Source organism: Anabrus simplex, chromosome 8 (assembly GCF_040414725.1).
Source record: "Anabrus simplex isolate iqAnaSimp1 chromosome 8, ASM4041472v1, whole genome shotgun sequence".
NCBI classification, from domain to species: Eukaryota; Metazoa; Arthropoda; class Insecta; order Orthoptera; family Tettigoniidae; genus Anabrus; species Anabrus simplex.
The window spans coordinates 242,664,189-242,678,177 of record NC_090272.1 but is presented as its reverse complement, the minus strand read 5'-3'; the positions used below and the strand labels follow the sequence as shown (position 1 = coordinate 242,678,177).

The 13,989-nt window shown below is 40.2% G+C and overlaps 1 protein-coding gene across 1 annotated transcript in view; it reads right to left on the bottom strand.

Moving 5' to 3' along the window:
• Positions 1-13,989, bottom strand: part of PDZ-GEF (PDZ domain-containing guanine nucleotide exchange factor) — a 735,817-nt gene that overhangs the window by 232,271 nt on the left and 489,557 nt on the right. The window contains exon 3 of the mRNA XM_067152787.2: positions 7,876-7,951. Coding sequence (XP_067008888.1) covers positions 7,876-7,951 — 76 coding nt within the window. The remainder of the gene's footprint in view (positions 1-7,875; positions 7,952-13,989) is intronic.

Here is a 13,989-nt window from a genome sequence, read left to right as displayed (position 1 = left end):
ATAAGTACGACTGATACGATACTATATCCCAACCCATTGTCATTAGTCATTAGTATATCCCCAAAAATGTTATGAATTCCAGCCGCTTTTCTACTTTTCAACTTTTGTATCTTATTGTAAATGTCATTGTTATCATATGTAAATGTTAATACTTCTTTAGCTTTAGTCTCCTACTTTACCTAGACATTATCCTTGTAACCAACAATCTTTACATACTGCTGACTGAATACTTCTGCCTTTTGAAGATCCTCACATACACACTCCCCTTGACCATTAATTATTCCTGGAATGTCCTCTCTTGGAACCTGTTTCTGCCTTAAAATACCTATACATACCCTTTCGTTTTTCACTAAAATTTAAGTGACTGCAAATTATGCTTGCCATCATGTTATCCTTAGCTGCCTTCTTTGCTAGATTCAATTTCCTAGTCTGTCTGTCAGGTCATCAGCCCAGGGGCTGGTTGGATCCTCAAATAGCACCACCAAAGTTTATGTTGTTATAAGGAAACCCGAAAAACCAATGGCAGCACCAAAATGAGGCGTAGTAGGCAAGATGAGGAGTGAGATAGTTTGCCATTGCTTTCCTCACTGGGTCAGGAAGTACTATTGCAGCACGACTGACCCTGTGAGCAGCACCTTTCATAACACTCAAATGCACTAGTCATGCTCTAATTGTCATTACTCAGCACTACCCATACCCCAGCAACTTCCATATTGTCACAGCCATGTATGTTGACTGGGACTTCGGTGGAAGCTACACTTTACTCTGGCCTGTGCCAAGATAGGGATGCGAAAGTACTGTATCTATCAAGAAATGACAGCAGGCAGTCATCTCCTAGTAAGTTCCTTTAATTCTCCTTACTTGCACAGCCACTTCTATTTCTGTCCAATCTGCACCTCCTTCTTAATCTCTTTATTTCTCTATTATAATAAGATGGGTCTTTACCATTCCTTACCACCTTTAAAGGTACAAACCTGTTTTCACATTCCACAATTGCTTTAAACCATTCCCAGAGTCTGTTTACATTTTTATTTACCGTTTTCCATCGATCATAGTTACATTTTAAAAACTCCTCATGCCTGTTTTATCAGCCATACATTACTGTCTAATAGTCCTACTTTCAGGACCTTCCTTTCTATCACATTTATTTCTAACTACGACAAAAACAGCTTCATGATCACTAATGCCATATATTACTTCAGTTTCTCTATAGAGCTCATCTGGTTTTACCAGCACCACATCCAGGATATTTTTCCCTCTAGTTGGTTCCATCACTTTCTGAATCAGCTGTCCTTCCCATATTAACTTATTTGCCATTTGTTGGTCATGCTTCCTGTCTTTCGCATTTCCTTCCCAATTGACATTTGGTAAATTCAGATCTCCCGCTACCGTGACATTCCTTTCCACGTCGTTTCCTACATAGCTGATTATCTTATCAAATAATTCTGAATCCGTGTCAGTGCTACCCTTTCCCGGTCTGTACACTCCAACGATATCAAGTTACCTATTATCTGTAGAAATGAGCCCACACCTAGAATTCCATGTTTGTCATTTTTAACTTTTTCGTAGCATACAAATTCTTCTTTCACCAGAATGAATACTCCCCCTCCCACCATTTCTATCTTATCTCTACGATACACACTCCAGTTCCGTGAGAATAATTCTGCATCCATTATATCATTTCTCAGCCATGATTCAACTCCTATTACAATTCTACTCCTTTCTTTACAATACTTCTACAGTTCAACACGAACATTTTTATGCCATGCCTACTGGATTTCCAGTTCCCTGTTCCCTTATCAACGCTCCCTAGACCACCCCGTTTCCCTGAATGTACCTCCCTTTTACCCTTCCAAACAAATGTCCTAACTTATACGTACCACTGCGGTTTAAGTGAAGGCCAACTGAGCCCAGATCCTTATCTCGTACCCACCCATTAGGATCTAGAAATCTCACTCCCAGTTTCCCACATATCCACTCCATAGTCTCATTTAAATCCCCAATCACCTTCCAGTCAGTATCCCTCCTACACAGTATTCCACTGACAACAATCACCGCTTCCTTAAACTTCACCCGTGCTGCGTTTAACAGAACCCACACATTTCCAACTATGTTGGTACTTATACCAGCTTGCCTTACGTTGTTGGTACCAACGAAAAACACTACCACCTTCTCCTTCCCTCCTCCTTCTCTTCTACTTTCCTCAACATTGCTTCTTCCTCGTCACTTTTATTAAACTCTACATTCATTTTATTCCAAATTAGCAGTGAAGAGGGGGTTTCTCCTCTGGTTTGGAGAAAAAATTTGCCTCCAAGTCAGATAGATTTTTCCGCCGACTGTGTAGTGAACTATGATTTTCCGACTTAACGGGTACTCCTAGGAAAGATTAGTAAAAGGGCATAGTTTTTGCTCTGGCATTCTCCACTATTCGGCACCCCCACCCGGCCGAAATAAGACGAAGTATGTTCACGGAATACGGCTCTCTGCGGCTTGGTCATTCCAGCTCTGGAACTTTGGACTGTTAGATTGGCAGCGTAGTACTGTTCGTTAAAAGTGAGAAAATGTGTGGTTTTTCATTTGATCGAGTATTTCATATGAAAGCATTGCTTATAATCGCGCTATTCCTACTGACGTCATTGTAATGACCTATGTTCATTTCAGCTGGGAAAACTACTAAGGCAGTCTTTCTGAGGATGTAAAAATGCAGGCGGAGATTGAGTCTGCCATTATATTAAAAACTCCCGAATCTGATTGTGACTGATGGTAGGCATGGGGGCCTACCATACAATGAAAATTCCCTAACCCCGTCTTGATATGATAAAGGAACTTTGATGACTTCCCCGTCGCGTTTCTAGGGTAACGTTATGTGCTACGCAATTTAATACAACCTTGCTCACAACGTGTTAACTACCTAACCTAGAATTCCGTAGCGAAGCACGGGTACATCAGCTAGTAGAAAAATGAACAAACAATCAGTACTTGAATGTGATCAGAGCGAAGGAAACGAGAACAGAGGTCACGGCAATCTATATCGATGTACACATATCGAATGCTTAGGTTTCACAATTACTGACCGCTCCACTTGCTGCTGGTCACAATAAACATCGGACAGATTTCAAATTAAATATATTTTACTAATCTGTTCTTAAAATAGACCAGTGTTACGCTCATAATTCTTTTCGAGTTTCTTCCTAGCTAAGAAAAAAACCAAAGCAAGGAAATCCACGCAAATACCCTCCTTACATTATTAACTGATGGATTCGACGGAGAAGTCAGCATTAGATAGTACTTCAGATCCAGTAAATGAAACTTCTTACAACAATTTGAGCAAATACAAGAACCTAAATAACAAACAGGCAATAATTTCGAGTTTCCCCCAGGTTTAGTGGGCGTCATTCACAGCCTCAATATCTTCCTTGTATGTATGTTCAGTCTTCAGCCCTAAGGCTGGTTGGATCCTCAACAGCTCTGCCATCAGCTGTCATAGATGGCCTAGGCATCACTGAAGAGGCCTACTAGGGAAATACGGAGTGAGGTAGTTTCCCGTTGCTTTCCTCCTTCCTTATACAGTTTAAAAGTCATTCTTAGATTTCACACGTTTCGTAATCTATATAAATAAAATCGTAACGACCGTGTGTCTGTGCGTTGACTATTTTGGCGAAATTTTCGTACAGCTATCGGTTTAAGGGGTCATAATGATCAGCTGCATTTTTATAGCTATAGTTTCCTTGAAAGTCCTCAATTTTACCCCCCCCCCCCCCTTCCGCAAAATCAAGATTGCGGCACAATCTGCCAGACGAGCTAGAAAATTGAAATTTGGCAAAATTATAAGTTTTAGCCGGTAACCGGCGGAAAATTTCTATGACCTTTAAAATTTTTAGTTTTTATCCCCGAAGAATATCGAAATATGGAGGCAATTTTAATGACGGTGTAGACCTTCGTTTCGAGGTATTTCGTGCCTAAACGGGAAATCCGATCACACAACGGATTCCATAATCTCCGTTCAATTTGAAGTGATCTACAACCTTGGTCTTATGACTTTTTGTCCTATCTGTATCCCTTATAGATTTGTCTCTATTCCTCGATTTTATGTAAATATGTACTTTTTACACACATAATTCATACTTTGAATCACTTGTAGGAAAGATAGAATCATCAAATTCTACAAGAACATTGGCTCACCCAGTAGCCATATGTGAGACAAATGCTATGTTTGTAGCTGTCACATAATTATCCGAAAAGTAATGCAATGCGAGATAATCTTACCCAAATTTCACCCTATTCAACGTTTCTAACTCAATCTGATCCATGAACAGGTGAGATGCGGGAAATATCATAGAACCAGCCATAAGACCGGTAAATACGGCGTCTTATGGTACAATGTGTTTGTCGATATGACGTACCGTTTAGCACAAGTGAATCTGTAAATGAAGGTCTGCAATATTGTAGAAATGCGTATATTCTCGTATGTCGATCTGTATACAGTATAGGTATTCACTGATGTCGATTTGTAGCGATTGAGAAAGTGTGTGTCTGCTATTGTAATCAGTACTCTCCACATCGACTCTGACTGGCAGTGGGAATAGGGTCCTCAAACTCCTGTATAACTGGCATTAGGAAGGAGTGCCTACCATTGTAATGAATAATTCACTTTTCGATTTGACTTGCAGAAGTCAAGGGAGCATGCAATTTTGGTCAAAACTCCCCTACCCAATAGTGTTTGGTTGTAGGCAAGGGTGCCCGCCATTATAAAAAAAATGTACCCATCTAAAATGTGACTGGCAGTAAGGTGGCTGGCGGTAAGAAAAGAGGCCTGTCAATATAATGATGACTGCACAACTAAATTTTGACTAACAGTAGGGAAGTTGCCTGTCATTATAATAAAAACTCAACTGTAATCTGTCTAGAAGTAGGAAAGTGTGCCTGCCAATGTAACGAAAATTCCCCAAATCGATTGTGACCGCGCAGTATGCAATGGGGCCTAACAGTATAATAAAAACTTGCCAACTCGATAGTGAATGCAGTAGGCAAGTGAGCCTGCCGTTATCATCACAACTCCGCAATTCACACTTTACATTGGAAAAAACGTATGGGGACCTCCCCATACTGTTTTTTGGATAACGCTAAGACACATACAATTTTAAAACAGTCTCATTTACTGCATGTTCAGTCATTTACTTCGATATCCGTATACAATGTAGAATACCGTAGCGAAGCACGGGTACCTTTGCTAGGCTATTATAAGAATGCAGGAATTCACACTAAGAAAATATCTTGGTACTCATGTCGCAATCGAATGGCACACTGTGTAGGAAAATAATATAACTAAGCTTTAGGAATGATCCAGAAGAATTTCGCTCCGTAACTAGATGGTGGGATTATTCGAAATCGAAATTTGTACGCAAACAACATCCAGGACAGCAATCCGGTAGCTTCGGTCATACTATTATTATGAACATTTTCAAATGTTAAAAAATATAAATCTAAATGCAGCTTTAATTGATTTTAATACTTGTAGCAATAGTAGATATATATGAGAACCACATTCTGCTACATGAATTGTAACTTATATTTCTTCTCTGAAAATATTGGCATAGTTCTTAATTTTGAGAAATAACTGAATCTGGTCAAATTCAGCCTTGCTAATGCCCTTGGAAGAGTTCAGACATGGTGTGGACAAAGGGTGCGTGCAGCTCTTATGACCTCCCTCCCATCTGCGTTCAGAACAAACAACTGCTCCTCATTCCTTTCTAGAGCTTCCATTTCCATCACTGATTAACGTCTCTTGAACCAAACCATGAATACTGACACTGCATCGGCATGCGGGCTGACAAGGGGTGAAGGTTATCCACCTGTTAACACACTGCAAGTAAAATGGCAAAGATATTTTTTTACCATGTCACTTGTTTAAGGGACCGGTTTCAACCCAACTAGGGATCAAGTTCTAGTGTATCTACAATCATTAAAATCCCTTACCGTTTGCATTACCAAAAAACATAAAACACACATTAAAATATATAACGACAATATAAAAGACACTTAAAACACCAAATGTGGAATTCTAGTAAAAGTGGAAGTCTGAAGTGTGTCATTCAGTTCACATTTGTTCCTTGTGTGTGTCCCATTTGCTGATAGTAGTTTACAGTTTATCATCTTAAATTATGTTTAAAAATGGTGGATGAAGTTATTTGGTGAGCGGTTATAAACGAGAAACATAATGGTAGTGTCCTGTGGATCAAGAGTATCCTCCTGGCCGTGTCGCTGGGAGGACTTGTGCACCTTGAACCTCAAACACGGTGAGTCCTCTTATGAAAGTCATCAATAAAATTTGTCACCTTAGTCTAAGGATTAGCATAACAGCTTCCTGCTTCATTGGTGTGGGATCGATTCCTGGTTCTGCCACCAACGTAAAACTGGTCTCAGGGACTGTAAAGAGATGCACGCAGCTTGAAGCAAAATACCGTATCAAGGAAGACGGTCATCAGCCATCCCAAACATAGGATTTCAACTGTAGATGGATGTCGAGATGGTACTTAAGCATGTTAATTAAAGATACCGTAATTAAAGAAATACAAATATTCAATTAGAAGGAATACAACGATCCCCGATAGCTCAGAGGTTTCGAAACATTTACTTGTCAAAGCTACACCAGTACTAGGCCGCCTCTGCATGTGTTGTTTAGTAACGCCCTTAAAAATATTCTCTCAAACTTATCTCTGCATCGCGAAGCAAGACGCCCTTTTCGTGCTCAGCCGCATTCCCACACGAATATGAAGTTTCTCAACGCAGATATGAGCCATATTGCAGGAAAAAATTGACTCCTGACCCTGTCATAAAATGGAACACAAGGCATACAGCACACCAAGTGGCACAAGTTCTGTCGTTAAGTTTTCTCAAATCTTACATTATAGGCGATTTCGTTAAAAGTGAGACCATCATCTCGCAAAAGTTTACAAAGCACATTTAATTACTTTTATAACAACGAAAGTTTTCACGCGCCATCGACCATTAGCCGGCCAGCTACGAGCACGGCCATTGGCCGATATGACGTAATTCCCGTAATTCCTAACTCGCTGCTACCGTTACCAACCCGCGCAGAATAAAAACACAGCAGGATACACGCCAAGAAAAATATGTAATTTAGTAGCTGTAACCTACCTTTCGAAATCCAGACCAAGCTCTGTCATGAGAACAGTGGCCCCCGAAGAGGCTCTTAACCATCGCCGCGGCGCATACTGCCGCACGGCAAGGAAAAAAAGTAATTTAGTGGTTGTAGCTTAAAACAAATTTCGGAACAACAGTCCGTTGGACATTTCCTTAACAGTTGGCAACAGGTCGCACATCGCAAAGGACGTTCCTATCGTCAATCCCGTGAACTAAAAATAAAAGAGCATCACCTCCACTAGGGCTCTGCCCCTTTCGAAGATACCAGTCAGATTTATGGTCAATTTCTCGGCGTTCTTAAAAATCCATGGTTAACCAGTGCGAAGATTTGTAATTTATATTTTATGGCCACACAGGACCACTACAGTTAATTACACAAAGACAATTTCGCTTTTCTATGCGCCCGTGGCCTTAATTAAGATACACCCCCAGCATTTGCCTGGTATGAAAATGGGGAAACCACGGAAAACCATATTCAGGGCTGCCGACAGTGGGATTCGAACCCACTATCTGCCAGATGCAAGCTCACAGCTCCGCGCCCCTAACCGCGGCCAACTAGCCCGGTAATCAGTTTTTTTATTCCAGATTATAAAATATGTGTTCTTATGGCAATATTCCGCTGCTTTGCATATGCCAACGCACGACTGCCAATGGAGCCCTTGTAAGGCAGTGTTATTGTAATGGAGTACAGCACAGCAGCCGGATACTCACCACGATCATCTCGGACGTTTCGAGCACGAAGCACTCGTTGGGGCGACGAGCGCTGCCACCAGTTCGCTTCCCGAAGCTGAAACAAAAAACAGAAGACAGAAATGTACAACGGTTCAGCAAATTAATCAACTACAAACATATGCTCAGTTTTGAATTCAGTACACATGTAACAGTAAATATGAGTGATAGACTGGACGAAACAAGTGATCCTTTATTTAATACTGTTTATTTTTAGCTCCCTACATTACAGAAGGCTAATATGCGACAGATCCTGATCTCCTACCCTAGATGGCAGAGTCACTCCCTTTCATTCGTCCCACATTACCTCACCACCACGAGTTCATCCCTAAAAACGTCTGCTCCCAGGAAGCACTTTCCTGTAGGCCTATACCTCGGGTCCAATCAAATTTCGATATTTAATCGTTCTAAATCATACCTCCGCTTTCTGAGTCACCAACCGTGTTTTAGGATCGATGTTTCTCACAAACACCACCACCTACCTAATTTTCTTTGTAATTTGATAAAACGAGCTCGTCTTTTTCAATTCCTTGCTGTTTATAATCGTCAAGTGCTACATTTGTCTTACCCATCCATCACTGTTCACTCTCTGAAATGTGTAGATGTTTGAACGACAGAAGAAAATCTATATACTATTTCTCTCTTACTTCTCTGGTTTCTTTACAGTCTTTTAGCAGATGTGAGCTTTAACAACATGAGTATGGCATAAAATACATTGATGTTTGTTTTTTCCTTTTATGGCTTTATTCTTGAATACTCCCATCAACCACCCAATAATTCCTCTCATTTCCCTCTTTGCTAACATTTGTGTCCCTATTGGTTGTCTACCTTGCATCTTCCCTTAATACACTAATTTCCAAGTAGTACCACATTCCCACGTCATCCAGTAATTTCCCCCGCCCAGTACCTTCATTTTGATGTTTCATTTGGTGCTGATATGCTACGACTCCTCCCCTGCGAACCATGTGACCTTGGCGCGGTAGGGAGGCTTGCTTGTCCCAATGACGCAGATAGCCGAGCCGTAGGTGCAACCATATCGGATCGGTATCTGTCGAGAGACCAGATTAACGAATGTTTCATCGAACGAAAGGGGGGTAGCAGCCTTTCGGAAGTTGCAAGGGCGGCAGTCTAGATGATTGACTGATATGGTCTATCGTAAGTTATGATCTTCATTTCCGTGTTGACGTTTAACCAATAATGTAGAGTTTGAGGGATGTTCCACCATTCAACACATTACAACAATTTATTCAATTATAAGAAGACCGGTTTCGACTCCATGGAGTCATCATCAGTTCTTGGTGAAAATTAAATTAAGGGGAAACGGATAACAATCATCATAATGAAAAATCCATGCACCTTATAGGTGGTTGCTTGGAAATACATCATTGAGTTGATAGATATCACCTAGAAATGTAACATACACTTGGCAAGGAGAACTTGGAGCTTAGAAAGTTCCCAGTTCTGGCTCTAACAGTCGTGTGTTCATAGAATACGGAACACTGGGATTACATGTACATGTACACACAATGAATGTATTTCATCCAATCTTTTTCAGACAGAAACAGGACTGTCAAATCCAAGAATGCTCTTAGAGAGCCAAGTTTTCCGCAACATTAAAGGTGTCCTTATTGTGTTTTGTATATATTTTCAATCCAGTACATGTAATTCCAGTGTTCCGTGTTCTATGAACACAAGACTGTTAGAGCCAGAACTGGGAACTTTCTAAGCTCCAAGTTCTCCTTGCCAAATGTATGTTACATTTCTAGGTGATATCTATCAACTCAATTATGTATTTCTAAGCAACCACCTATAGGCGCATGGATTTTTCATTATGATGATTGTTATCAGTTTCCCCTTAATTTAATTTTCACCAAGAACTGATGATGACTCCATGGAGTCGAAACCGGTCTTCTATAATTGAATAAATTGTTGTAATGTATTGAATGGTGGAACATCCCTCAAACTCTACATTATTGATATGGTCTTGTAATAATACTCAACATGGCTTACCTCTGTTGACACTGCTGCCGAGGACATGCAGCTCTTTCTGTATGAATGATGTACTGGTGATAGAGTCATCCCGGGTAAAATTTCCGGAGGTAAACTAGTCTCTCATTCGGATCTCCGGGTGGGGACTACGCGAGAGGGGGCAATCACCAGGAAGATGGATAATGATATTCTGCGAGTCGAAGCGTGGAATGTTAGAAGTTTGAATCGTTGTGGTAGGATAGAGAATCTGAAATCTGGTTAAACTAAAGTTAGATGTAGTTGGTATACGTGAAGTGCGTTGGCAGGAAGAGCAGGATTTTTGGTCGGCCGACTACAGTATTATCAACACAAAATCAAACAGGGGAAATGCAGGGGTTGGTTTAATAATGAATAAGAGAATAGGGCAGCGGGTAAGCTACTACGACCAGCATAGTGAAAGGATTATTGTCGTCAAATAGACACCAAGCCAATGCCCACCACAACAGTGCAGGTCTATATGCTTACTAGTTCCGCGGATGATGAGCAAATCGATAGAATATATGAAGAGATTGAAGATTTAATACAATATGTAAAAGGTGACGAGAGTCTAATTATGATGGGAGACTAGAATGCAGTGGTAGGCCAAGGAGGAGAAGGTAAAACACTAGAATTCGGATCGGGACAAAGCAATGAAAGAGAAAGCCGGCTGGTTGAATTCTGCACCGATCATAATTTAGTCCTTGCTAACACTTGATTCAAACACTACAAACGACGGCTGTATACATGGACGAGACCTGGAGACACTGGAATGTATCAAATAGAATTCATTATGATTAGGCAAAGATTCAAAAACCAGATGGTGGATTTCAAGACTCTCACAACCTGTTGGTCAAAAAATGCCATCTGAAGTTGAAGAAAGGAACGAATTCAAGGAGATGGGATCCAGACAAGTTGAAAGAAAAGAGTGTGAGGGATTATTTCAAGAAACATGTAACAAAAGGACTAAATGAAAATGCTGAAGGAAACACAGTCGGGGAAGAATGGACAGTCGTGAAGAATGAGATCAGTAAGGCCGCTGACGAAAAGTTAGAAAGAAAGGAAAAATCAACTAGGAAACATTGGATAACTCACGAGATACTAGACCTGACTGACGAACGACGAAAGTACAAGAATGCAAAAAAATTGAGGAGGGCAGAAAAGAATACAGGCGAATAAAGAATGAAGTAGATAGAAAGTGCAGGACAGCTAAGGAATAATGGCTGAAAGAGATTCTAAAGGTGGTCGGAATCAGATACCGAGGAAGGAGAATTATCTACAATGTATACAAAAATCACTCTGCAGTGATAAGAATCGAGGGCTTTGAAAAGGAGCAATCCAGCAAGGAGTGAGGCAAGGCTGCAGGTTGTCCCCTCTCCTACTCAATGTTTACGTAGAACAGGCGATAAAGGAAATCAAAGAGGAATTTGGAAAGGGAATCGAAGTCCATGGAGAGGAAAGCAAAACCCTGAGATTTGCCGATGATATTCCTATTTTATATGACTCAGCAAAAGATCTTGAGAAACTGCTGAATGGTATGGACAGAGCCTTGAGGAAGGTATACAAGATGAAAATAAACAAGTCCAAAACCAAAAGTAATGGAGTGCAGTCGAACGAAGGCAGGTGATGCAGGAAATATTAGATTAGGAAATTAAGTCTTAAAGGACGTAGTAGATAACTATTGTTACTTGGGTAGTAAAATAACTATTGATGGCAGAAGTAAGGAGGACATAAAATGCAGACTAGCACAAGCAAGGGAGGCCTTTCTTAAGAGAAGAAATATGTTCACCTCGAACATTGATAAAGGAATTAGAAATATGTTTTTGAAGACTTTCGTCTGGAGTGTGGCATTGTATGGAAGTGAAATATGGACGATAAGTAGCTCAGAAAGAAAGAGCATAGAAGCTTTTGAAATGAGGTGTTACAGAAGAATGCTGAAGTTGAGATGGGTAGATAAAATAACGAAGGAAGGGATACTGAATCAAATTGGAGAGAGGACATCGATTTGGCTAAATTTGACTAGAAGAGATAGAACGATAGGTTACATCATAAAAAACCCAGACTTGTAAGCTAGATTTTGAGGGAAGTGTAAGATGTAAAAACGGTAGAGGTAGAGCAAAGTGCGAATATGACGAGTAGATTAGAGCAGATGTAGGATGTAGTTATGTAGAAATGAAAAGTTAGGGTGTTATGGAGAGCTGTATCAAACCAGTCTACAGCATACTATGACTAGAATTTCATCTCCTACCCCCATCTTTAGTCTCAAGCGATATTTAACTGTTTGTTTAATAATACCTGCCCGTATACTCACTCCCTTCACACATCACATTATTTTCAGTACAACTTGGCAATCCCGTAATTATTTTGACAAATTTACTTACGACTACATCTAATGCTGCAATTACACCATCTACTCCCCAAATTTCTGCTCTATACAATAACTTTGCTTTAACTGCTAAATTATACCTTCCTGCGAGCTTTATATTCGATGTTTGGGCATTATTCTAGACTCCTTCGCTCTTTTTATCTGTTCTGACCATCAGTCATTGCTCCATATAATCGTCCATAGGTGTTCAACTTCTAGCTTTGTCTTACCCATCCACCACTCTTGACTTTTTGAGAGTTTGCCATTGCCTTTACACACCATAACTCTGGGTTTCTGTGGATTACTTTTAGATCCCATTATTTGCTATTTTATTAATACTACTTTGCATCTTGACAGGTGTCAATGAGAGTATTAAGATACCGTCCACGAAGATCAGACCAGAAATATCTTGGTTCTCCAGAAATGGAGAGGCTTCTGATTTGAAGATAAACACTACAAATACTGTAAGTGAGAATTTTGAAAATCTCCTCCTCACTACTAGACCATCTTTCACTTTGATAGAGAATTTAAATTTCGAATATTTGTCTTCAATTGCTCCGCTGCCTCAGCAGCCCGTCCGCTTATCGATTGCTGCAACGTACATCTTGTATCTGTTCTGTTTCATCCATTATTGTTTTTACTGCCATCACCTGTACTCATTCCCGACCACCCGTCTGCTCAGTTACTCCTCTACAGTTACTTAAATTTGATCTTCCACCAAGTTTCTTATGTATAGGACAGATCTAGGAGCCAGGTAATTTTTCTAGTACTCCATCGTTAACAAAGTGATGTTCAGCCTTAACATGATAATAATAGCAATGGGTATTGCGATTTTATAGTTTTATACAGATGACCAGATAAGACATGCCACTATGTTCAGTATACACATTTTTGAGACTAGCCAATTGTTGAGTACTTATATTTTGATACTGTTCTGAGAAACTTGTAAATAGAAAAGTGAATATTATTGTCAACACCATCAAACTGTGCAACTGCTTTGTATGTATTAATTTGATGTGTAAAGGATTGATAACTTAAAGCTTAAACATTAGAAGTATATTTGACTTATGTCTAAGTCGGTACCGGAATTTAGTCCCGCAGGAGTTCTTTAATGTGCCAGTAAATCTACCGACACGAGGCTGACGTATTTGAGCACCTTCAAATACCACCGGGCTGAGCCAGGATCAAACCTGCCAAGTTGGGGTCAGAAGGGCAGCGCTCAACCGTCTGAGCCACTCAGCCCGGCAGGGAATTAAATATGTAAAGGGGGAGATTATACTCAGTTCGAAAAAGAAGACGCCATGACGACCTCACGCCCTCGTTTGTTTATACGTTTCCCCCGCATATCCACCATGTTCAATCTGCCCTATCTCCGTCCCCTACTATTCTCTAATCTTCAGGATAAGACATTTTAATTTAAAAATAAATATTAAGCCTACGCGTAAACACTAACGAAAATAAAGCGCGACGGGCCACGTTCCAACCAGTGAACGAATTTGTCGAAAAGTTGAGGTTACTATTTCTAATAAGAATGAAAACAAAGTTATTTTTACAACCAAAAAAACTACATATATTTAACAACAGAAGTTTCGTCAATTGAGGGCTTCAGATGGTGGTGGTGGTGGTGGTGATTATTGTTTTAAGAGGAAGTACAACTGGGCAACCATCCTCTATATAACACTAATCAGAGATAAGAAATGGAAGGGGTTCGACACTTCGAAAAATGA